Source organism: Solanum stenotomum, chromosome 12, assembly GCF_019186545.1.
Source record: "Solanum stenotomum isolate F172 chromosome 12, ASM1918654v1, whole genome shotgun sequence".
Lineage (NCBI taxonomy): Eukaryota > Viridiplantae > Streptophyta > Magnoliopsida > Solanales > Solanaceae > Solanum > Solanum stenotomum.
The window spans coordinates 49869138-49894509 of NC_064293.1; the positions used below are offsets into that span (position 1 = coordinate 49869138).

General features: G+C 36.0%; 4 protein-coding genes across 5 annotated transcripts; all 4 read right to left on the reverse strand.

The window, feature by feature from the left end:
* Window positions 1-338: 338 nt before the first annotated feature.
* On the reverse strand, window positions 339-4897 carry LOC125847702 (COP9 signalosome complex subunit 3). The gene is made up of 11 exons (XM_049527370.1): window positions 4636-4897; window positions 4054-4169; window positions 3715-3961; window positions 3125-3182; window positions 2914-3003; window positions 2524-2589; window positions 1802-1891; window positions 1478-1636; window positions 1274-1395; window positions 655-727; window positions 339-563 (listed from the first exon to the last, which is right to left on the reverse strand). Exons 1-11 carry the CDS (start codon window positions 4830-4832, stop codon window positions 495-497), a joined length of 1287 nt encoding a protein of 428 aa, XP_049383327.1. The 5' UTR covers window positions 4833-4897; the 3' UTR covers window positions 339-494.
* Window positions 4898-5693: 796 nt separating this feature from the next.
* On the reverse strand, window positions 5694-12479 carry LOC125849226 (sister chromatid cohesion 1 protein 2). Of its 2 annotated transcripts, none has more exons than XM_049529264.1 (13): window positions 12215-12479; window positions 10110-10395; window positions 9932-9969; window positions 9784-9827; window positions 9061-9119; window positions 8429-8988; window positions 8063-8174; window positions 7774-7910; window positions 7242-7696; window positions 7020-7056; window positions 6897-6918; window positions 6614-6746; window positions 5694-6202 (listed from the first exon to the last, which is right to left on the reverse strand). In XM_049529264.1, the coding sequence occupies exons 1-13, from the start codon at window positions 12336-12338 to the stop codon at window positions 6080-6082; spliced, it is 2130 nt and encodes a 709-aa protein (XP_049385221.1). In that variant the 5' UTR covers window positions 12339-12479; the 3' UTR covers window positions 5694-6079. The 2 variants fall into 2 exon arrangements, with proteins under 2 accessions (XP_049385221.1, XP_049385222.1); XM_049529265.1 differs by having other exon boundaries at window positions 5696-6202; window positions 9932-9966.
* A 1771-nt stretch (window positions 12480-14250) lies between these two features.
* On the reverse strand, window positions 14251-17404 carry LOC125848131 (transcription termination factor MTERF5, chloroplastic). Its single transcript, XM_049527940.1, has 4 exons — window positions 17186-17404; window positions 16179-16228; window positions 15838-16053; window positions 14251-15689 (listed from the first exon to the last, which is right to left on the reverse strand). Exons 1-4 carry the CDS (start codon window positions 17263-17265, stop codon window positions 14581-14583), a joined length of 1455 nt encoding a protein of 484 aa, XP_049383897.1. The 5' UTR covers window positions 17266-17404; the 3' UTR covers window positions 14251-14580.
* A 2739-nt stretch (window positions 17405-20143) lies between these two features.
* Window positions 20144-25028, reverse strand: LOC125848595 (uncharacterized). Its single transcript, XM_049528481.1, has 4 exons — window positions 24491-25028; window positions 22608-22883; window positions 22069-22206; window positions 20144-21866 (listed from the first exon to the last, which is right to left on the reverse strand). The coding sequence occupies exons 1-4, from the start codon at window positions 24818-24820 to the stop codon at window positions 20337-20339; spliced, it is 2274 nt and encodes a 757-aa protein (XP_049384438.1). The 5' UTR covers window positions 24821-25028; the 3' UTR covers window positions 20144-20336.
* Between the last annotated feature and the right edge of the window lie 344 nt (window positions 25029-25372).

Consider the following 25372-nt stretch of genomic DNA (forward strand, 5'->3'; position numbering starts at 1 on the left):
GGAAAAGACGACAAACAAATACTTAAATAGGGAAGCATCTTATTTTGCCATTACATGCTCAGCCAACTAGCCGGATATCTGCTGCAAGATGATAAATATATGTAAAATAGTACGTAAAAAGAAGGGTATCCATTTTTGTAATAACCCAAAACTGGGAGATGGAGGAACTTACTTCTTTAAACAAATTAACAAAAACACCAATGTCCACTAAAGAAGATGGAACATTATGATCCTCCTAGCCTCTTACTGCAACTAGAAAGTTTCCTTGCTAGATAGTAAACTAAAACTAGAGCAAGCAGTTCAACCTGCCCACACAAAACAAAAAACAAAAGGGCAAATGGAACAAACATGATACCACTGATTGAACCAGGAGTTAAATACACCTATTTCCTTAGCCATTTCTTGAGGACAATGGAATAAAGTTTGCTTATATTTCAAATGAACATATCAGCATCATTTGCCATATTTACTCAGAAAACTGAACTCTGCTAGTCTCAGACAGTGAATTTCTGAGGAACACTGTCAAAATCATCAAAATCAAATCTCTGTCTCTCCCTTCCAACCTGCATAAGCAAGTAATCACAAATTAAATTAGTGAAAAACACAGTTGTTCTATTAAGCAGTTAGCAAAAGAGGACTTTGACATAGTTTTACCTTTCCTAGGTACATAGGATCACATGACATAAGTTCATCCATAGAAGTCAGCTTTTTCGACACCACCATCAATCTGCAATAGAAAAACATACATCATTGTAGTTTTTAGATATCCTTTCATAGCAATTGATAGAATAGTAACAAAAAAAGCAGGACTCACATATTGTTGGTTCGTTAAAACATATGTACACAGAGAGATAGAGATGTCAAGAATAAAGTAAATCTAATAGATAACCCTACCCTTTACCCTCACCCTACTATCAACCAGTGATGCAAAGTAGAATTTCCATCCTATTTATGTACACATCTACTAAATTTCAGTTTCACCCTCCCTTACTCACTTGTATTTTAGAAACACCTCCCTTATGTAGCACAGTTGGTGCAGATATCCAAATTGCTGGATGGAAATTGGCATTCTTTTGTGCATACCATCCATCATTAGTACCATGTGCAAAAGTTCAAATTCATTCCAACTTTATTTGGGGTTTGAGATTAAATGTAAATTCTCAAAAAGCCAATCAGTAGCTATAGCCACCACATTGGACAGAAAAATGACAGTCTAATAACAAGTAAAATGTAGAATATCCATGTCCAATGACCGAAGTAACAGAAGTCACACCTCTTAATTGATGAATCAATGTGTTCAATCATTCCACATGTTTTATACTGCTCAGGATCCTCCAGAAATCTAACCATACCATCCTTCTGATTGATTGTTGCATATATCTCACCATCTTCAATCTATAACCAAAAGTGAAACATCAACATTTCAAGGTACAAAGTTGAAGACTTACACAATCCAGTAGATTAAAAAGCAGGATACCATCTGAAGCACATGCATTTCTGCCTGTTTGGGGCCTCTTAGCTGGACAGTGTTAGCAATATCTTGGAGGGAGAGAGTTAGGTACGTTTGAGTTAACCGCTGAATATTGCGCTTATACATAGAAGACACTACTTGCATCACTAATCCAAGATTATTATCCTGAAAAATAATGAAAAGATTATTATAACTTTCACAAAAGATGGACTAACATGGGAGTTTGGGAGTGGAGAGAGCGGATAAAAGAGCTTTCACTTTGCACCCATGCTTTCATATTAGCTGCTAGAAGATCAGGAAATGCACCAGTTTGACCTCAGGAAAACTTACGCTGTCAAACTTTTCCTTGTTTGTTTGAACGAATGTTTCAAGTTCAGAGATTCTTCCAGTGCCATAACTGTTTGACAACTCCAGGTAGGGCTGCTCAAAAAGAAATAAATAAGTAGTTTATGTTATATTCCACACATAAGGACCACACATGACAGAGAATTATCCTCGATGAGGCGTCTCTTCAATCTCCTCCCAATTCGGATTCATTTTATATTAGAAAATATTGTTGGGATTTTAGAAGCTTACAGCTGGTCACCTTATTTCTTCGCTGAGTACACTAAAGAGATTTTGAGGACTCTAAACAGGGACTTTTCCGATACATAAAGTTTTATTGTATTAAATCACCAAATGGTGCCAAAACATATGTAGTAATGTACACAAAGTACTCATGATCTCCTATCAAGCCAGCCATATATCTATACACGAAAATGTGTTCTTTCTTTCACTTCTATTAGATATTGATCTATTTCTTGTTTCATTATCATTTACGTAGTTTTATGCCTAGCCTACTAATACAAAATATGCAATGCTTATATTTTGAAACAACACTTGAATCAGTACAAGATTTCTAACATCAACATTGTAAAGCCAACTGCGCATATACTTAACTGAGCTTGCATTGTCACCAAATCATTTGAGGGAAAAGAATTCCTTTCATTTTGCTTTGGGTGAAACAGTCAGTGCTACTTGGAATGATATGTTTGCACAGTTGAAATAATTACCTGAGAGAAATTCTTTAAGTTCCTTTGAGCCACAGAAGAAGTGTACTTAGGAAAACTGGTAGAGAACTGCCATCAGAAGCAATTTAATCAGGAGAATGAAAATCAGCAAGAATAAACATTGGAAACATGACCTGTCATATTCTTATTTACTATCATTTTAAAAAGTTGACACTTTGTGACTCAAACTAAACAAGTCCATGGGTGATAATATCATATATAATGTAAAATAAGAAGGTTATACGGCAGTGCAAGCCCAAGCCCCAGAAAAGACTCACATAAATCTCACAAACTGTTGTCCAACAGAGACGTCACTACAAGATAGTGTATTGCTTTGGAGAGTTGACTAAATATTACCACCAAAAGTATGTAAAAAATGGTGGCAAAACACACCTGCCCAAGATGAATCAGTGAAACCAAAATGTACTTTTTGTAAGCTTCAACTGCTATTGCATTTAGAGAAGACATAGGTGCCGTCACAACCTAGAAGCATTACAGCTAGAATCAGCACAAACTAACAGATATAGATAATATATAGTAACTTAGGGAATAACAAAACCAAATACCAATAAAGGAAACATGGAATGAAAACACAGTAACATACATTGTGCAAGAGTTCCAATGCTATGCGGAACTGCTTTTGTCCAATGCAAACCATTCCCCTGTTGTTATGTTCAAATTACAAGACATGTCAAGAAGTATTAAGACAAATCCAGAAAAATCCAAAGAGCAATAGAAAGATCATATATCAGTGACTTTTAATTAAGAGAACATTGAATTACTCAATCTCATTCTAAATTGGTGCATCACTTGTGATTCACATTGCTGTTAAGAACTTTGTCTTTAGGTTGTAGAACTGAACAGTATCAAAAGTAAAAAGGCAGATGTAGATAATTGTATACCAATACCATAGGCTTTTGAACAAAATTAATTCTTTCGCCAGATAACTATAAAAGCAAACACAATGTTAATAGGCGAGCAAAGTTTCTCCTATTTCCTATAAAAATTAGAAAACACACTGACAGGAAAGCATGATTTAATGAATTATGTCTTGAACTATCCTATTTCCACAAAATATTCCAAATTACTAAAAAAAAAAAAGTCACTAAGAGAAATTTTAGCAAGGAATGGAGCAAGGGCATGAAACCACCACAACTAAAATAACTTCAAAGCTGAAAGTCTGAAACAACTGACCCGTAGTAACAATAGAGAAAAAAGTCCCGTGGCTGATCAATCTCATATATGTCATCCTCCAGCACAGAGAAGCCAGTTTTATAGCACTTTGCCAATATACAAAGAAGAAGAAAATCGGCATGCAATGTTGTTAATTGCTCAGAGGAGGATTGCAGTTTACGAATAGCAGTCAGCATTGGAGCCACACCACGAATTGGAGTTTCCAGTCCGAAAATATGATCCTTAAACTTTTTACAAACAGAAATGACTGCAACCACAAATTGTAGACATGCCTCAATATAAGTTAGACCAGAAACAGGAATATTCACAAAAGCTATTCCAGAAATCAGATAAAATTACACTTATTGGGCGCCAACTGGATTTGCTCTGCAGAACATGAATTGATAAATCTAGCGACAGAAACAAGCAGTTCACTAACATGCTCCTTTGCAACTGGGAATGAGATGCATGCCTCCCTGTTAGTTAACAAACACAACCATATGAGTAATACAGACTAGACAGAGTACAAAAGACAACGCCCACTTGTTACACAAATACTGGTCTTTTATTCTGTGGATGGTTCAATTCTGCATTATTTTTATAGATTATGTAAATTAATCAATCAACTATGCCTCAATCCCACATGTATTGGTATTGACCATAACAATCCTCTTTGTCAATTAGACTCGTATGTAATCTTTCTTTTCTTTTTTCATAATCACCGTAGTTCCACCGGTACCAATACCGTGTGTCCAACAAAGTTAGGGCAGATGGGAAAAAAGCACCTGGTGCTTTTTGCCTGCGCTTGAACGTCGTGGGCACCAGACCCTAGGGTGTTTTAATCAATATATATGTATAATCTATCAATGGCTAATTTAAACAAATAATCTTGAGAATAGAAACCCTAGGTTTAGGTTATAAATAAAGAGAAAAGGAACTTACAGAATATAGAGAAAGCCGAGGGAGTGAATAGAAGGATCGAGTTCAGCGAGAGAAGAAAGCAAGCGAGAGAAGTCGGAATGGAGTAGCTCTTCCGATTGTTTGAGAAAGTTGTGAAGCTGAGTTATGTCTGATGAATTGCTCGATAGCCCTTGGATTTGAGCAACCACTGATTCCATTGAATTCATGTTCAGATTCATCTCTTTCGCCCAACACTATCACCAGATTCGCTTCAACTGGGTTCTCTAACAAAAATAAAAAGAAAAGCCAAAGTGAAAACAAAGAAATTGGGACTTCTTTGCTCTCGAGTTTTATTTTTTTTATATAATAAAAAAAATTTACATTTAGAAATTGGGTTTTGATCTATTTTTACATTATATTTTAGTTTTGAATTAAAGATTATAAATACTTTTCTTTAATTTATTCAAACACTTTAAAAATACTTTTAATTTAAAAATATTTAAAATAAGCTAATTCAAATAAATTTTAACTTTCAAAAGAATGCTATTTCATTAACTAATCTAAATATATTTTGATGTATGTGACACGTAATATAGTTTGAGCTTATACGAAAATTAATAACTTGTGACATGACAGATATACATAAAAATTATAAAGTTTTGAGTCATTTATTTGGGAACAAATTATCGCAGAATTAATTACCGTGAAATACGCTATTTCACCATGTATTTGGGAGAACTTATTTCATCACATATAAAATGGTGAAATAAGTTATTCCAAACTTGACAACCAAACAATACACCCAAATTTTATCCATAGACTATTTTTTTTTATTTTATGATTATTTATTTTTATTTCTCACACTGAACAACCTCTTTGTGTCCTAACATGTCATATTTTTTACGTGATAAAGCTTTTTAAAACTCATGACTATACATGTAGTGTTGCTCATTGTTGATTAAAATGCCTATGAATTGACAACTTTTGTAGAGTAAATCGTCTACATTTTTCTATAACCACCTCCAAATATATATTTGGTATACAATTTTCTCATGAAGCAACTTTTCGTCATTTTTGTGTATTGATCTAAAGAAAATTAGAGTAATAGCTTTTCACCAGTACTAGTTAACCAAAACATTGACAATAAATTCAACTAATTCCTGATAACTTTGCATTCATAAGCTAAAAAAGTTGGTAGACAGAATAGTTAACAATAACCTAACTTCCCCTCATGTTAAGGAGGAAGAGCAATGGTTGATTCACAACAACCTCTTTCTCTGTGTTTCTTCCTCTTTTTAACATCATCCTAGCAGAGAGAATAGCTGCTCCTCCCTCCTCCACTCTATATACCAAACATGCACAAAAGCATATATGCATGTTGATTGCTTCATCTACTACTACTCTAAGATGAGGCATATATGTCATGTGATTGTTTCCTATGCTACTATTTACCAACACTGCTCTCTATTTGAACATAATTATAGATTCAAGACTTTGAGCCAAGGCCGTCAGCTTCAAAGGTCTGCTTTAGTCTTGGGAGTTCTTGCAAAAGAATGTCACTATAGGCATCATCCTGCAGCACATCTATCCAGCCTCCCGATTTCAGAACCTGCATGAAAATTAAGCATTGTAAATAATTCACAATGTATCTATGTGCATATTACATTGGATCTACATAAACACAGACAAATGCATAGAATGAATTTATGACGCATGTGTATGTGTCCGTCCATTATAATGCATAGAATGAATTTATGACGCATGTGTATGTGTCCGTCCATTATAAGCAATGTTTATAGGCCAAGAATACAGGCATTTAACAACAATAGAACCAAGGTAATTCCTGTTTAAGCACCACGTATAGAGCACAGACTGGATGCTTGCCAGAAGGGAAACAAGGGACAAAAACTCTTGTTGCAACCGCTCTTTAATATATGTATCAAATAATTCCATTCATCCACAAGTTCAATTTGGCAGACCTAAAATTACCAGAAAGACGAAAGGAACCTAGAAACAATACCAGTATCTCGTAGAACACCCTTGCATTGTCTCTCTTTGTTTTCCCCTTCATAAGCAAGGACAAGTTAACAACTTCTACCTCCTCCTTCCCCTTCCCAGCAAGAAAGTTTTCAAGTAGAAATTTTCCAACCTTTCTGCATGCAAGAAAGCAACAAATTGGATCACCACCAAAAACAGAAGAAATGAATTTTCAGCAAGTTTCCAAGAGTCATAACCAAAAGATGCCATAGATATGGGGAAGAGGGATTGCAAAAATTGGGAATGAGATCCCTTATTCATCATACCTTGTTCTTAGGGAAAATTTGCCTGCAACCAAGACAAAAGCTTATGAGAATGGCAATCCAACTGAAATAATATTTCACCACTAAAATCACTCCCCTACCCCCTAAAGCACAGTACTGTCTTACATTTTTCTGAGGTATCCCCTTCAAATGAATTTATCTCCTGACAAAAGAGGGCATTTGTAACAGTTAGCACTTATAGCACTTATTAGCATTACAATAACAGATATGGACAACATAATTCTTTTATTTCCCAAAAAGAGTTAATAATCATCACAATACACTTCCATAGCTGAAAGCAATTTCCTTTACTTCTGACGGCAATCAGACTAGTCAATCATGTCATACCTCATCCATCAAATTCATTTCAAATTCTACATCCTCCATGGAAAGTGCTCCTTTCTCTGTGCTTTCAGTTGAACTTGCTGGTTCTATGTGTGATCTAGAAGTTCCTTGCGTATCATGAAATCTCAACGAGCTTGAGCCAGTGACAGGCGTTGCAGGAGCAATAGGTGTTTGTTCTCCATCATATCTGAGTGTATTATGAGATTCAGGTACACCCACATGCAGAGATGCCGCAGGAGCATTAGGTATTTGTTCTCCACATCTTAGGGTACCAGGAGATTCAGGTAAGTACGCATGCAGAGATGCAGCAAGAGCAATAGGTATTTGTTCCCCAGATCTTAGTTTATATGGAGAGTCTGGCATGTCCTCACGCAGAGGAACTTCTACTGTTTCTGCAGGCCCATGCCTTGCTGATCTAATTTTGCTAATTGCAGATATAATATCAATCGAAAGACTACCTGCATTGCCACAGTTGGTTATTTAAATTTCCTAAAACACGGAAATGGTAGTGGCAGTGTTTGAACGTTTTACTCACAAGGAATAAGAGGCTCCTCAAAACTCTGAGGAAGTGAGGAAATTTTATGTACTTTCCATGCAAAATAACTGGAATGAGGGGCTTTCCTTCTCTTGCAAACTAAGTCATTTGCATCACCAATCCAGTGCTTGAATACCCTGCATGTTTGGATTTGACACATCAATCTCTTCTGACTATGCAATGAACTTAACTGCACTAACTAAAGAAGGTTACAACAAGAAGATCCTGCATACGGATATCTTAGTGCAATGGATCTTGAATGGTTGAAAAAAGACAAGAAGGATCGTACTCATTTGGGATCACAATAGACTCATCAAATATGCACTTCCGCTTCCTTGAAATACGAGTTCGCTCCTTCTTAGCTGGGGTGCGAACAGATATGAAATCCGGTGAAGTAGATCCTGAATTAGAAGAAAGTGATGTTGGTTAAAAAAACAAGCAGTTTAAAACATGATTTGCTTGGGTTTCTGAAGGGACAAATTAGATTGTATCCAACAAGCAGAAAAAATGAGAAGGGGCACACATGCTCCTTATTTATTTCTAGATGAAGGTGGAAAGGAGGGGTGGCTTATTCCTTTTCCAGTAAGATTCAGCTGTTCAACTTAAATGATAGCGAAAGAACAAGGTAATCCAGATAAGGATTGACCCTAATCACCTGAGATCTTGGTCTCTGGGGATACATCAATACAGAGGGACACTGATTGATCAACTTTAGTCCGATCCTTCCCTTTTCTAGAGGAAGATGCTTCAACATTTTTCTTTTGCTCAAAACCACAATGCTTTTCCACAAGAGATGATTCACCAAGGCCTGCTGGTCCTTCATCATCTACATTCACTCCTACATCAGGGGGTTTGAAGAGCTCAAGAGTAGGCTGATGATTTTTCTCAGATTGTTGATCAGTGTTGATTTCCGGTGTAGCTTCTGTGATAATCATCGGTTCTGCATGCTCTTCCAAAGATGACCTCTTTTCATAAAGATGCTCCTCGTTTACTAAGTTCCCAGCATTAGACTCTTTCATCTGCTCATCATCAGTCTGGTGATCAGCTTTCCTATCAGAGATCATCTGAATTTCAATGTCACCAAAGGTCATAGGTTCAAAGCGCTCTTCCAAGGAGTATCTAGTCTCATTAAGGTTCCACAGAGCTTCCACATGGCCTGACCCAACTGATGGGCGGAAGTCAAAATCTTTGTCCATCAGGTGAGGTGAATGTATGCTATACCATGAAAAGTTAAATTCTTAGCACTAGCACTACATCTATTTAAAGAGGTGTAGGATCAGTGCATACTCTCTAACTGGAGTGTGATTTGTGGACTTTGACTCCAAATGAGAGACATCTTCCTCGTACTGAAAAAAGCAGCTTATATGTCATGTATGCAAGAATATCCATAGAAAACAAAGGTTGAACTTTTTCATGCAGCAGTACCAGATTGACAGATAGAGAGAGAAAGAGACAGAACGCCCCCCACCCCACCCCAACACCCACACAAAATGAAAGTAGTAGTTAAAGAGAAATTCCAACCAACCCATGCCATCATCAGGAAAAAAACTAATGAAGGTGACTGCTTAGGGCTCTAAGCTAATTCCTATTCAAGTATCATCAGAAATTTGAACAGCTTGATCAATCAAATTACTTCTTCAAATTAAACACAGCACCTCTAAAACTGTCCACTACTTGTTCAAAGAAAAGCAGTTATGTGAACCCATGATGTATCTTGACAAGTACAAATTCCACTAACCAGTTTGCAGATAATAATTTAAAATCAATCAACTGATTCAACAATATGTGCTACACCAATCCTAAGGTTCTAATAACATATAGCAAAGAGTTTAACATAAACTACGAGATATTCAGGGAACAGTAGTATATCTTGCTAAGCAGTGATAGTGATATTTAGTTGAGCACAAAGCAGAAAGTGAGCTAAGCTGCCTTTTTTTGTTGGAAAAGTTCCACAGGCCGAGACATGCTGTTAAAAGACCAAAGAAATGATAATACTTCATAAATGACTACCTTGCAAGATAAGCCAAAAACCATTTGCTCATTTTCCTGAGCATCTGAAACGGAAAGCAGAAGGTCTCTTTTAAAAAAATAAGAGACATAAAGCAGAAGAATTAAAACCAAGTAACCGTGAATAAAAATACACAAAGATGTACTGTACCTGAAAGCATGATTTCTTCACGGGATGCCACATGACTACTTCAAAACAGTTTGTTGCAAACAAAGATTGAAATGATTAACGCCAAACCAACAATCAGAAAAAACATAAAGAGAAAGAAAATGAAAATATACAAATTAACATGGGACACCACGTCATTCATGGAAAGTATTTATTTCACCTGTTTGCGTCTTGATCCTCCAAGACTTCTAGATCAAAAGTATCCAGTTCAAATTTCTTTGGTCGGGTGATAAAGTGGGCAGGAGCATGCATACCCTGAATCCTTACAGCTGATAGTTTACTAGTTGGTCTCTTGCGAGTTGAAAAATTACCAAGGTTAACAAGAACATTATTACAGTCATTGAAAAGATATTCCACTTTTTTCGAATATATTCTAACCACACCCAGGAGCAGGTGACCTAAAATTCTGTATGTGACCACAGGAGCTTCATCCAGCAGAATTTTCTCTGAGCAAAGAAAAAAAGCAGTCAAGCAAATGTAAATCACTCCAGAAATGATTAAAACTTCTAAATACTACTTTTACGTGCGTTGTGCTGCAATTAAAAAACAGAATCAAATCAAGAATCTGAATTAAAAAAGACCCAAGGCAATGAGCACATCATTACATACATACACAGCAATCCATAAACATGTGAACTGAAATCAAGATTACAAACAACATGTCCGATGTAATTCCACAAGTGGGATCTAGGAAATAAGGTGGGTACGCATCCTTACCCCCTACCTTATGGAGGCAGAGAGGTGTTTCCGATAACCCCGCCAGAAAACAGTTACCCAAATCATCCAAGGAATTCACAGAGACAACAATTAACACCACCTATAATCACCCAAGTTTGCAGCAAACGTTCACAATCCAACATAAAGCTAGAAACCATTTTCCGTGGCTTGGAAGACATGCTTATTTCCATGTAATTATATTTTACACCATGTCTTGTGAAATCCGTGTTATAACTATAGCATTTGTTACAGCTAACACAGTAGAAGTTGCAAACTAGGTGAAATTTCCAAAAAAGCTGTCAGTCACACTTGAACCTATTTCACCTTCATGGTCAAAACCCCGATTCAATTCTGTGATTAAATCACATTCTTCCCTTCATTAGTTTACCCACAACGTCCAACAAGAGCGTGAGCATCCCACTATTCTTTCTTCTCGTGGGGGCATTCTACGAGCAAAGAAGACTCCTATAAGTGGTAGTACCTAGTTGGGGCTTTGTGGTAAAATTCTTTGTTGAGAGAGGTCTCCACTGACACAACGACTTTCCGATGTGATTGACAAGCAGTGGGTTACAAAAAATGGAATCACAAAATGTATGGTTTTAACACTCAATTTGAGAACAACAACTGTCCAGCCATCCAACTAAATGTGAAAATAGTTGATGTAGGGATGACATCTAACACAATGGAGGCAAAAGGTAACTACTAGCTGCAATTTGGGACAAGAATAAACTATATGACCTGTGCATTCGACAGCTATATGAAGAAATCTGGCAAACTCATGGAGGCAGTACATACAACTAAGTCAAGAGAACACTACAACAACAACAACATACCCAGTGAAATCCCACTAGGTGGGGTCTGGGGAGGGTAGAGTGTACGCAAACCTTACCACTACCTCGTGGAGGTAGAGAGGCTGTTTCCGGGAGACCCATCAAGAACATCAAATCTAAGAGACAGGAGAGATATATATAAAACATAACAACCAATCCAAAAGATAGTGTATAATCAACAAATGATACAATAACATCAAGAAAGTAATGTGAGGAGTGAAACGCAGTAAACAGCATACGGCTAGGACTANGCAGTGGGTTACAAAAAATGGAATCACAAAATGTATGGTTTTAACACTCAATTTGAGAACAACAACTGTCCAGCCATCCAACTAAATGTGAAAATAGTTGATGTAGGGATGACATCTAACACAATGGAGACAAAAGGTAACTACTAGCTGCAATTTGGGACAAAAATAAACTATATGAAGTGTGCATTCGACAGCTATATGAAGAAATCCGGCAAACTCATGGAGGCAGTACGTACAACTAAGTGAAGAGAACACTAAATTCCAATAAATGACACTGTGGTTAAAATAGAAATCTAAAGAAACCTGCAGTGTTAATCTATCACTTTGTCTTAATGTATGAAGAAAAGAATGAATACAAATAGAAACAGGTTAGGAGAAAAGGGTTTACAGGAAAAGAAGAAGATAAAACACATAACTTTCTATGAATGAAAAGGGGAAAAGGGAAAAAAGTCAATAGGAAAACGCACCGACAGAAGAAGCGATGTTGGTCTGGTGAACTTGCTCTTTCTTGAGACGTTTATGACAATGAGCAGCAATCCAGATGGTGCCTAAAGGCCCTTTCTTTGAAAGAAGTAACTGTGAATAAAACATGTTCTTTCTCTCTTTACCTATCTTTGTTTTTCTAAAAGAGAGAGACAAAAATGCCTCACTCTACTTTAAACTTTTTCTATGTATGATGAGATGAATCAAAGTGTAGGCTCTGGATTTTACAGAACTCATTCATTCAGAGGAAGAAGATAAATGGGAACAAGGATTGTCAAACAAGTCTCACAATTTTATTTTTTTTTATTTAGAAATGTGTTTCCCCGTTTTTGGAATGTACGACCAAATAAACCCTATTTGACGATAATGACCAAATTATTTACTACCTAGTACCTTTCTATTGAGAGCTCTTTAGGCATACTTGGGAAACTACTTGTGAAATGAATAAAATTTATATTTCATGCTTCTGTTAATATTACTAAGTATTTAGAATGGTGTTACTGTTGATATAGCATTTTTCATATACGTAAAAAAAATAGCGTATTAATTAATTCATTTATAGTGACCTGTCCAGAACTCATATATGACGACAAGATTTTGAGACTAAACACACAAATTAGCCTGTTCTATCATTCAATTAAAAATTGATCCTAGGAATTTTTTTTTAAGAGAAAAGGGAAGGATAAACTTGTAAAAGTGACATTATTAATTTTTAGTAATTCAAATAAGTTGTACGTAGTACTATATTCTTTTTCTTTTTTCCGAGTCGATTTATTTGCAGTAAAATTTACTTTCTTCAAAAGACACGTTTGTTCTTATCAATTTTATATATATGGGGTTTCTTACAAACGGTAACTTTTTATGTACGGGGGGGCTCTTGCTTGCCAGCTCAGTAACTTTGACTGCAATACGTGTCACTTCGACACACCCCTTATCACCCACGGCCACTGTCAATTCCTACATCTTTTCCACAATCATATTCATTAACCATTTTTTTTTAATAGAACAAAGAGTTAATCTTATAATTTGGTTAATGTAATTTTACTCTATTATTTTATAGTGCATACGGTATCTTCCGCGACAAGAAAAGACTATTTATATCGTTAATTAAATTTAATTTTAAATATTTTATTTTGTCTCGAATTTGGGATTCTATTTTATCTTAATCCACATGTTTAATAAATTAATCTGAAATTATAATTTTAAAATAATTTAGTCCTCATATCCTACGAATTTGGATATAATTTTGATTGAATATAAACTAAAAATCATTATTTTACTTCAAATATTTCTTACTGCGAATTTGGATATAGTTTTGATTGAAAATAAACTAAAAACCATTATTTTACTTCAAAATTTCTTAGCATATTCATCAAATTTTTCTATTTTAATTTTAAAGTTGAAATAATGAATCAGATCGTAAAAAAGGGTAAATCTTCAAATATTTTTCTATAAAAGCACAATGTAGTCTCTATTATATATATATTTTTGCCTGATTTGATCATAATATCTTTGGTATCTATTTGTTTGACTAATTTAAATTACGGTGAGTAGGGTTATAAACTTAATAACATATTATCATAAGCTTTTCTATTCTAACCTAAACTTGTAACTAAAATAGAAAATTTTAAATTATTCCATCACACCATTTAAATCTGACTATGAAAGTGCTCCATTCTCCAACCCTGTAAATTTAATAAATGAATATTATCTCTAGATTATCTTGAACGAATGAATATCACAAATAATAATATCTGAAGTATCAAATGAAATACTATATGTACAACAACAAATGTAAGCCTCGTTACTTGATAATACAGGAAACATACATAAATTTCCCAGGATTAGTCCAAACAAACAACTAAACAGTGAATAAGAGGAGGTGTTCCATTGTCTAGTCTAGGAATAAAAGAAAACATAACTGTTGAAAGCCATATATGTGTCCTCACAAGAATTGAGAATTCACTTGTTAAAGATCCTGAATAACTACAAACAAATCCTGTCAACAAAACTTACATCATATTCTAAAGGCCTATAAACACAACAAACCTCGAGTACAAAATACACATAAAATGCATTTTGCCTAAAAGCTATTCTACCAATATTTCCGATTAGTTTAGTCTATACAGTTGTACACTAGGCACAGGAGATGTCTACTGACTCAATAAGATTCCTCAAGAGGAGGAGAGGAAGCAAATTTCCCTAGCATCCATTGAGACAACTTTGTAAAAAAACATACTCCAATAGGAACACTGCTATCTTCACCTAGCAATAACTGAAAACCATTACTTTTGGCTCAACGGACTTGAAATCTAAATGCTAAAATCTCCACCAGAGACGTTGCCTCTGGCTAATTATCTATTAGTTTCTGCAATTTTCTCTTCAAAGCCTTATTGAAACCATCTTCTGACAGTGACAACATCTGGTTCAGTAACAACCTTACACCTTTATCAGTCATAATGGCAAACCTTGGCTTGATTCTCTCTTCTAAACTATAACCAAAATACTGAGGAAACTTGACCAGTTCTGCTCTTGGATAACCCATGGTCAAAAAGAACTCCCACTTTAATACCAACTTAGCCAAGCTAAAAGTATATAGAGCACCGTATCTTGACACCATTGTGGCAATTTCCGTCATACTGAACCCCTTATCCTTGAAGAACTCGGTGGCAGGCTTAATGTTAGCCTCAATGCTAAGACCAAAGGTTTGAGGACATCGGTAGAGAAGAACTCCAACATCAACCCCCATTGAGCGGAAGTACTCAGTTGCAGGCCTTAGCTTGTCCTCTACGCTGTAACTTATGATGTTTGGACATCTGGTTAGAACCTTGCTCACACACTCAGCAGATAGACCCATTTCATAAAGAAAGTCCACTGTTGCTCTCAATTTAGGTCTACTGTAAGTGAGAAGTGCAGGAAAACGGTAGATTACTTTAGCCCATTGTTCTTTATCAACGCCTAGTTCTTCCAAAAATGTCATTGTTGGAATTAAATTATCTGAGAGACTAATTCCACATAGTTGAGGCCTTTTGCTGAGAATTATTGGGATCTGTGATCTTGGCACTCCAAGATCAAGGAGAAACTCAACTACTGGTTTGATTTTTCCCTCAAGACTATAGTAGGCAAAAGCAGGAAACTTTCGTGTGATTACTCTAATCCTTTCAATGTCCATGCCCAGTTCAACAAGGTATAAAATATGTGGGGGAAGCTTTCCAGTGGGTCCAATATCAGTCACTCGTGCCAGAGCCTTCAGTTTCTTGGAGTCGAGAACAGCACTAGGAGGTGAAGCTGGTGTGACAGGAATAGGTACTTTTTCAACAGTTTCTTCTATTTTCTCCACAACAGGTGGGTTTGGAAAGCTCTCCACAACGTCCACCAAAATGCTTCCATATTCCTCGTGGAGGGCCTCAAGGTATGGGATGAGAGCATCCCTAATCTCAAGAGTTGTTAGTTCTCGTCCTGCAAATTAAAGGAAATTCACAATTTACAGATGAAGATAAACAGAAAACAGCACAGCGAATATGCTCATGCACATTCTGCAAATTCACAGATGTACAAGCAGAGAAAGAGGGAGAAACAACAGGAAATCAATCTGCTTAAACCAGACCTACGAGGTAGCGAGACTTATGAACAGAATGTAGCCGAGAGACAAGGTGATCGATAAAAGAATCTGATCTGTTGATAGCTCTTGCTGCAAGAGCATTGCTTAAACCCTGTTTCTTCAGAAACAAGGTCAAGACAGCCTTCGCCTCTTCCTTTTCAGCAGCTACAAGGGTTGGGGGGACCAACCTTAAGCTAAAAGATCCGTCTACCTCAGATTCAGCTGTCAATCAAAGATAATGTACAAATATTATGGCAAAACCAATAGCAGCACTGCTAGGAGGATACACAGTGCTGGAAAGTCTACTGGAGGTAAAAAAAATCATATTCCAGAATTGAGAAACTTACAATACTTCGCTGCGCAAAAGAAAACCTTCTGAGGTAACGACAATACAATCCTGAAGAAAGTTTAACTAATTATTTAACCCCGACTTAAAGAGAAGACGATATTTACAACAAAACCGCGAATTACAACAACAACAAGATACCCAGTGTGATCCCACAAGTGGGGTCTGGGGAGGGTGGGGTGTCAGCTGTACGCAACCTTACCTATCTTGAGTGAGGTAGGGAGGTTGTTTCCGATAAACCCTCGGCTCAAGAAAAACGTTTGCAAAAACAGCTTTGACAAATACAAGTAAAAACTAAAGTGAAAATATTGTAGAAAAAACCAGGAATTACATGTCTACAAAAGTATAATCACATCATATGCTAGTGCAGCCGAAAATAAGTGATGCCTAATCAACTTCTTTTATTCATATAGTTAGGAAAAAGAGGAGGCATATTTAGAGCTCTTATTCTGCACAAGTGGTATTATAATGCATATTATATTACACAACCACCGAATGTTTAGGTCTAACTTCTAAGAGATATTGCCAGGGAATAGTCATATTTATCACTAACAAACAATTTAGAACAACTAGCCTCAATCTCAAGCAAGTTTGTGGTCGGCTTTATGAATCCTTGTCCATATCGATCCATTTAAGTTCATCTCAGTACAATATTACTAAAGATCAGTTTCTCCGGCACTAGAAGTTCCCTACAGGCTACATTCCTAAAAATATATAGATCTCTAACAAGGCTAAAAGTTTCTTAGCATTGACCTAACTTGATTCAAATTTAATCTCAACTAATTAGTATTGCCTATATGTATCTCTAACAAGGCTAAACGTTTCTTAGTATTGACCTAAAGTGAATTCGGCACAGGTCAGACTAAGCCAGTGGTGTTATCACGTTCAAATTGGAAGTGGTCTCATAGGTAACAGGTTATAGCACCTAAACATCAATATCATACAGACCCACAAAGAAAAACCATTAAAAGACTGGTAATTTGTGATGTTAGTCGAAGATAACGTTACCGATAAAGGGGTACTCGGGATGTTCTTGAAAGAAAGGCAAGCTTTGCGTTTGGGATTCGTAGTCGCATAAAAGATATCATTTTTCAGCTGTTCAGTGGTGTTGTTACTGTGAAAACTAGTGTGAAGCATTGATTAAACAAAGAAGGTGAGAGTTGGCAATTGGGTATGTAGGTGGTGTATTTGAAGATTTTTGGGGAGGAGGCTTTTGGACCGCAGATGTTGTTTGTTCTCTAGTGCCAAACACAATCTTTGAACCAGCAATAAGAGAGAAAATGATCAAAATGGTCCTTAATGTATGGCTTTGATTTCATTTGGTCCTTAATGTATGGACTTAATGGAAATGGTTCTTTATGTATCATAAATTGTGATCAATTTGGTCCTTAATCCTAAAATTAATATTTTATTTTTTTTTGCCATCAAAATACACGGAATATGTAAAAAATGCGTTCATTCAAGACTTTCCTTTCTTTGTTTCCAAAAATTTCAAAATGGCACATCAATTTTTTTAACTAAAAGGGCAAAATCGCTCCTGACTGAGCGATTTTCTTCTGACAAAATTGACGTTGTTACTCCATTAAAAAACATAAAAATCGCTGCCGGTCCAAAATAAAAAATCTTTTTTCTTTAAAATCGCTGTTGTGAATTTTTTTTTAACAACACTGCCCCAACAGCGTTTAAAAAATAGAAATAGCTGCTATAGTAGCCATTTTCTTAAAAAAGTTTTTTTTTTTAATAAAAATTCCCGAGGCGAGGACTGCTTAAAAAATAATGGGAAATCGCTCCACGTGTAGCGATTTTAGTTAATTTTTTTTTTAAATAATCGCTGCCATTAAAATTTTAGGGTTAAGGATTAAATTGATTACAATTTATGATACATAAAGGACCATTTCCATCAAGTTCATACATTAAGGACCAAATGGAATCAAAGCCCATACATTAAGGATCATTTTGATCATTTTCTCAGCAATAAGATGTTTAATTTTGAGCCCTCATGGAAAGTCACGTGCACTATGTAGTACTGTATGAAATAAAATATTTATCAAGAGTAGGGTGGGTGTTCGGTTTATCAAACTTCGTTTGGTTCTTTGATTTTTGGTTTTAGAGAAACGTGAATTATGTACCAAATCAAACTAATTCAATTCGATTTTTTCTATTTCAGTTTGGATTAGTTTGGTATTTTTAAATTGATTTTTTGGTGCGAATGAAAAATAAAATAAGGACAAAATCAAAGTATAAGATACTTAAAATTTAAAAGTATGTTAAGGAATGATGTGTCTCGCCATGTTATTGTGTTAACTAGGGGTGTTAATGGTACGGTTGGTCGATTTTTTAAAAATTATACCATCCCAATTTTCGGTTATTTTATAATATATAGCCAAAATTAGATTTTTTTAAAACCATCCCAATCATATCGATTTCTCTTCGGTATCGGTACAGTTCAGTTAATTTTCGGATTTTTTTACTTTTAAAATATCACCTCAAAATATACTATTATTAAAATATTTCTTTTGCAAATATGTTCTTGAAGAAACACTTTAATTCTTCACCAAGAAGACAAAAATGTAAGACTTTATTGCTACATTTTTTCATCTTAAATATTTAATAGGAGTGTTTGCATAGGTTTTGTGTATTGTTTGATAGAGTATTTATTACCGTATCTTTTAATTTTAAACCTAGTTAAGTATAGGTTAATTAATAAGCAAAGACCCAAAGTCGTCTAGTCACTAAAGGCCTATGACCTAAGTTATATTTGTATTTGAAAAATGTTATAAAACACACACACACACACACACACACACACACACACACACACACATATATATATATATTAAATTTAACATATTGTTAATATACAAAATATATTTATTCGGTTCGGTTCGAGAATTTTTTGGTTTTTTTTTATAAATTATAATAACCATCCCAATTGTTCGGGACGATTATACACTTAAATAAAAGTCTATAATTTTATTAAAACAACAACATAAATCGGTTTGGTTAGGTTCGGTCGGTTTTTCATATTCTTTTGACACCCCTAGTGTTAACTAAAAGACTATATTTATCTTTGTCAAGAACATTGTGTCTCCAACTACTTTTCGAGGAAAACAAGGACAAAGATGGGTTCCTTTACATAACATACATTGATAAAAATATGTTTTGGTGCCTTTTGAGAACTAATATTTGAAGTTAACTATTGAATTGTGCATTTGTTGCTACTTTGATTTGTTCATGAATGATTTAATTGTTAGTTGATTTTTTATTTTTAGTTAAGAGAATATATATATATATATATATATATATATTATTATTATTATTATTGTTATTATTACTTATTTTTTAAAAAATATTTTTTAATAAAAGTTCGGTTCTTCGGTGCACCGAAGTTCTAAGACCCTTACACTAAACATCAAGTCGAAGAACCGAAGTTTTGAAAAAATAAAACTGACGCTGAACAGAAAAACCGAATTAGTTCGGTTTGATTTGATTTTTTGGTTTTTCGGTATTTATGCCCACCCCTACTAGGAGTGTTTGGTAATAAGAAAAAAAATCTCTTTGATGGGTAAGAAGAAATATTTTTATATAATCTGAGCAAATACAAATGAAATGTTACTTGTGAACTAAGTTTTCATAAGAGTTATTTTTCTCGATATTAGATAACTTGTTTTCCACAAATTCATCCCTGTATAGAGTCTTCGTCAAATGTAAAATGTAGTAGTGTGTTCTTGACAAATATAATTTCATCAATCATCATCTTGCGTTTACCCTGTCATTCCACTAGTTAAATAGAGAAAATTGTAGACTGAACTACTCTGTTGTAGAACAAGTGAACCTCCTATTATAAGTTCGTACAACATTTATGGAAGAAGAGGATTCGATCTGCATTATCTCAACAAACTGAAGATGGAAAGAAGAAAAGTAAAACCCAACTCATGTATGATGAAGCTGGGTAGCAGTAAAAGCTTTGATCTTCTCAACCTTCCTTTTTCTCGTTAAAATGACATTTACAAACGAAGTACTACAAGACGAAGTACTACAGATGCTAAGAGATACTCTACATAAGTAAGAATTCATCTAACCATATGACAAAATGAAAGTAGTAAAGCTAATAACTATACATTTAAACTCTTGTGCTTATCACTGAGGAATATCTCTACTAGCGAAAAATAGCTTCTCTTGTCACAAGCTTTATCCCCCTCACCCAAAGCGCTGCCATCTCAGAACCACCCTCACACACAAAGTGCACTTCCTTGTTCTTGGCTGTGATCACCCTAAAGATTCCAGGAAGCTCAGCATCCCCTTTCCTTTGCCTCATCTTTTGAAACCTCAAACTTGGTCCCACTTCTGCCTCTTGGCATACCACATTACGCCTGCTCGATTTTCCCCAACGCAATATTCCAGCAGCTTCAACCATTGTAAGAACTTTCATATGTGGAGACCCTTTACCTCCCTTTATGTGCTTCTTCACCTGAGCACCAGTTAAGACCAACTTCCTAGCAAGTTCATCCAGTATCACCCGCTCTGCCTCATTTTTCTGCATCTTTCTAGCAAGCGATAGTGCAGTTTCACCCATTGCGTTCTTCATATCACAACGTGCTCCACAGGAGATCAAGAATTCACATGTGCGGCTATGTCCTTCCCTTGCTGCCAGCATAAGTGGGGTATAACCATCCCCATTTGACATGTTTACGTCATAGCCCCTGGTTGTTAACAGCTTAACTGCATCCAAGTCACCACATCGAGCAGCACAATGCAGTGCATAGAAACCTGCAGCATTTCGACTACCCTGTTCAAGAGCAAAGTCGAGCAGAACCTTTTCAAATCGATCACGATTTGGATTTAGCACACAGAGGGTAACAGCAGTCTCCCCAGACTTGTTTTGCAGCTTGACATTAGCCCCAGCGTAAACAAGCAACCTGAAGCCCTCGACATGACCCTCTGCAGCTGTGATCATTACAGCAGAGAAACCTTGGTCATCTTGGCTATCCAGATCAATCTCTCCTCGTCCAATCAGCGCCTTCAGGGACAAAACGTCCCTGGATTGAGCCACAAACAGTAATGGTGAAAAAACAGATGTGTTGCTTGACTTGGGAACCTTTCCGCTCTGGATGACTTCCAGAACTGCACCCTGAAAACTGAGCTTCCATCGATTGGACGCAGCAATGGAGATTGCAGATTCACCAGCTACATTAACCAAACCAAAATCAGCACCTGCTCTAGTCAATACTTTGAGGCAGTCTTCACTCTTGAATCTTGCAGAGATCATTAAAGCTGTATCTCCTGTGTCCGTTCTTGCATCCAGATCACAGCCAAAGTCAATCAAACATTTAAGAACGCTTGAGAACCCATGTCGGGCTGCCATGTGTATAGGACGAAACTCAATGTTCCGGGTGGTTTTAACTGGAGATTCCACATAAGCACCGCATTTCAAAAGCACCGAAACTGCTCCTGCATTACCACAAAGAATAGCATGATGGAGAAGAGTTCTTCCACTGTGAGATGTGCAGGAATCAAGCCGCTGGAGGAGCATTTGCAAAATAGTGCCAGTTGCTTCAAAATACTCCACAGCACACCAAGTAATGGCATAGGGATCTGCTAACCCAGCACCTACTCGAAATTCTTCACCTGAAGCTGCATCCCAGGACCAGGCTCCAAGTTGCACTGGTCCATCAGTTTTTGCACCAGCCTTGAGAGTCCAAAAAGGTAAGGGGAAAGCCTAATTAGTCAATTGCTGATTAAAACTAAAAATGGCTCAATATTCAGCTTTTAACAAGGATAAATTCGACAAGATTGCTTCATTAATTGCTGAGTGTGTAATTGAAAGAAGTCAAGTGTTTCACTTGAGAAGAATTTAATTGATAACTAGTGATCCATTTTGAGTTTATTACCTCAAGCAACAGACGAACTACAGAGACTTGCCTACTGACAATAGCAGCCACAAGTGCTGTGCAGTCAACATTTGTATGCAGAGAAGGTTTACTTGATTGGAGCAGCACGCGATTTGTAGCATCCACGGTCACTCCAAGCTGCCACCAAGAAAGCAGCAATTTATCAAGATGTTAATAAAAAATCACATTTTGGCCATGGTTGCTCCAAAAAGGATACAAGATAAACACACAACGAGCAATAAAGGCAAAGTAAAACGGCAAACGCTAAAAAGGGTATGTATACATCAATATTGTTCCCACCTATAGGTATATCGAGCAGCAAAAAATAAAAGAACCCACTTGAATTTGCAAATTAAAGGCAAAATAGCATAAAAGGGCATCAGCAAGGAGAGTAATGTAAAAAATGTGACTCTAGCTTTTCTCTAATCGTAAATGTTTCATAGGTTTAACTTTTGTTGGAAACATCTGAGCTAACGTTAGCAGTGATATCCTGCAGAAAAGTAGTATCTTAATCCTTAATAGCTAGCTTAATTTTTCACCTTAAGGAGAGTGTCCACCACATTTACATATCCCCGGCAGCATGCAGTGAAGAAAGCATGTATAGCAATACGAGGTCGAATCAGGTCTGATCCCATGAGCACCTCCACAATTCTTGCATGCCCATGACAGCTGGCCTCCAACAGAGCTTCCTCACAAGCCTGCTGAGATGACCCAGCTTTAACTAACATCTCCAAGATCTCAAGGTGTCCCTCCCTCACAGCTGACGTGGTTGGGAATCCCCTGAAAAGTTTATGGTTTACATCGGCTCCAGTGCTCTGCAATTTTTTTTAAAAAATGTAACTATATTACTCTATAAGTTACTCAAAATGCATAGTTTCATTTGATGAGATAAAGAAGAAAGCAAAACTCCACAGAATGAAACATAGAATCCTCACAGTTTACAAGGAATTTTATTCTGCAGGCAAAACCAAGAACTAAGAAGACAAAGAAGATATAAGCCAACAGATATATGATCTGCAATTGGTCAGTTGTGCCTGGAGCTGACCATAGATGTTACATAGGATAAAATCTATGTTGTTCGGTTTTAGGACTAGTAGCTTGCACACTTTTATATCCATGAATTGAAAATGGGCCAGTGGAAAAGCAGTGTGAGGACCTATTTCTGCCCGTGAATAAGCAGCTGAATAGTTATTCCAACATTCTCCCTAATCCACCGGACAAATATGATTAAAAATGTTCGTTTGATTAAACATCCACTTATAAGGTGTTTTGAATTTTTCACATTTAAGACCGACTGTGAATTATCATTGTTATAGACTTATAGTCCAGCAACGCATAAAGCATACTGTTCATGTTTTTTCAGAAGAAACCATACTAGACATTTCAAGTTTCAAGTGACTTCAGCAAAGGCCTTCTCACCCTATAGTCTAATTTGATCTGTCATGCTCTAATGCAACAAAAAGGTTTACAAAGATCAAAAATTTACTTCAAAATAAGGACAACGAAATAGACCTTTAACAAATGCCCCATAGTAGTAATTAATTAAAGCAAGTTTCTTTGTAGGGAAAAACTAGAGTAAGATTTTTTTCCTCCAAATATTCGTAAAATAACACCTATACTGCTGTTTGCTAACCGAAAACTAGTCAATTTTAAAACACAAGTTGCAGTGACACTAGGTAGAACAAGTATGGGGGAGAAAGTGACATTTTTCTTAAAATTGAGAACAATAGCTGAGAATAACGTTAGATGGGTAAATCAAGTACTGAGAAAATAGGTGACAATTTTTTTTTTTAAAAAAAAATCAAGTAAAATAGGTTACTTTTTTCTTGATAGGTAAAAAATTCAAACAAGGATGATGATAGAAACAGAAGACGGTCAAAAGTACAAAAGAAAAAAAGACTAGGACCAAAAAGTTATCAAATGCCAAAATAACAAAGGAAAATTGTATAAGGAGAAAAAGTCGACATTAACTACGAGCGTTTTCAGCTACTTTTACAGTACGATAACGACACACTGACCGGAACCGGAAAGATTTAGGTCTTATCCAGTAAAATTCAAAATTCAAATTTCTTAGGACAGACAGACGATGCAAAACGTCAAGTTAAAGGCTCAACAAACTATGAATTTTTACCGGAGCATTAATTAGAGCATATCATCATAAATTCATAATAGCTAGTCAAAGGACTCAAAAGTCATAACCAAAGCACTGCATTTAATATAATCAGAAATACAGATGGAGAAGTTCCGGCTGAATACAAAGATGCTACACGAACTAATAGTCAATGATCCAAAAGCACAAGCTTTCTCTTGCGTGAAGAAAAAAAATCAAAATCAATTCGAATCAAGTAGGCAAAACACTTGAACCATAAAAAAATTTATTACTAGTACTAATTGGAATTGCAAAGTTGAGGAAAATTATTACCAGTAGTTTTCTCACTAGAGCAACATTTCCATTATGAGCGGCGAGGAACAAAGCCGTAACGTCGGTTTTGAACTCCTCGTAAATTATCCTAACTTCGTTCGGCAACTCGTCATGAGTCACGACCTCTGCCTTTCGAACCTTTAAACACACATCGCCGACGAAATTAACGTCTACGAACGGATCGGCGATGCATTCAAGAGCTAATGTCAGATCGTTTGAATGCGACGCTTCAAGAAGACGACGGGAAACTTCAGCCTCGTAGTTCACCGGAAAGACCTGTTTGCCGGCGAGGAAACCAACTCCGGCACCAGAATGGCCGAACACTATCATTTTCCGACGAAGGCGCAACCAGAAGTTACTTACTTGTTTATCCTGTGTGTGTTTTAACGTGCATCAGCTACAGACAAAGTAGGTGTGCTGCAAGGAAGAAGCAAAGAGCAGTAAAAAGGAATGGAGCAGTGTGAGTTTTTTTTTTTTTTGTTTAATAGACACGAAAATCGAGAGAGAGGAAACTTGAAAGAAGTGAGCGCCAGAGTTAAGAAGAGTGAGAAAGGGTTGAGGAGGCAGTGTTATATTGGGCCTCACTTCACTCTTTCACCACAGTTAAAACATGGATCTTTTTCTTGCTGACCCACAACCCAACTAGTAGTAATTTAACATAGGGGTACATTTTTATATTTGATTGGATAGGATGTTACTTTAAGTTATAATACTAAGAAATTTTCAAATTCAGGGAAAAAGTCTAAGTTGGCTCATCTACATACTAAATTGCTTTAATTTCATTATTAATTTTCGATCCTCTTTGACATTACCAAGAACTTTAACGTGAAATGAGTAAACTTTACGTGTTAAAACTGCATCTTTTAAAAAAAAGATTTACAT

What these genes read in the sequence shown, in the direction of transcription:
- LOC125847702 (XM_049527370.1), bottom strand. Translation starts at nt 4,832, where the DNA reads ATGAATCTGAACATGAATTCAATGGAATCAGTGGTTGCTCAAATCCAA. An exon ending in CCAGTTGGCGCCCAATAAGT is followed by an intron (nt 3,962 to 4,053) that starts GTAATTTTATCT and finishes TTGTGGTTGCAG; the next exon opens with TCATTTCTGTTTGTAAAAAG. An exon ending in ATCCTATGTACCTAGGAAAG is followed by an intron (nt 564 to 654) that starts GTAAAACTATGT and finishes TTGCTTATGCAG; the next exon opens with GTTGGAAGGGAGAGACAGAG.
- LOC125849226 (XM_049529264.1), bottom strand. Translation starts at nt 12,338, where the DNA reads ATGTTTTATTCACAGTTACTTCTTTCAAAGAAAGGGCCTTTAGGCACC. An exon ending in AATCACACTCCAGTTAGAGA is followed by an intron (nt 8,989 to 9,060) that starts GTATGCACTGAT and finishes TTCATGGTATAG; the next exon opens with CATACATTCACCTCACCTGA. An exon ending in AAATGAATTTGATGGATGAG is followed by an intron (nt 7,057 to 7,241) that starts GTATGACATGAT and finishes CTCTTTTGTCAG; the next exon opens with GAGATAAATTCATTTGAAGG.
- LOC125848131 (XM_049527940.1), bottom strand. Translation starts at nt 17,265, where the DNA reads ATGATATCTTTTATGCGACTACGAATCCCAAACGCAAAGCTTGCCTTT. An exon ending in TCCCGAGTACCCCTTTATCG is followed by an intron (nt 16,229 to 17,185) that starts GTAACGTTATCT and finishes AACTTTCTTCAG; the next exon opens with GATTGTATTGTCGTTACCTC. An exon ending in CTTTTGCGCAGCGAAGTATT is followed by an intron (nt 16,054 to 16,178) that starts GTAAGTTTCTCA and finishes TTTGATTGACAG; the next exon opens with CTGAATCTGAGGTAGACGGA.
- LOC125848595 (XM_049528481.1), bottom strand. Translation starts at nt 24,820, where the DNA reads ATGATAGTGTTCGGCCATTCTGGTGCCGGAGTTGGTTTCCTCGCCGGC. An exon ending in CTCTAGTGAGAAAACTACTG is followed by an intron (nt 22,884 to 24,490) that starts GTAATAATTTTC and finishes AAAAAATTGCAG; the next exon opens with AGCACTGGAGCCGATGTAAA. An exon ending in TAGTTCGTCTGTTGCTTGAG is followed by an intron (nt 21,867 to 22,068) that starts GTAATAAACTCA and finishes TGGACTCTCAAG; the next exon opens with GCTGGTGCAAAAACTGATGG.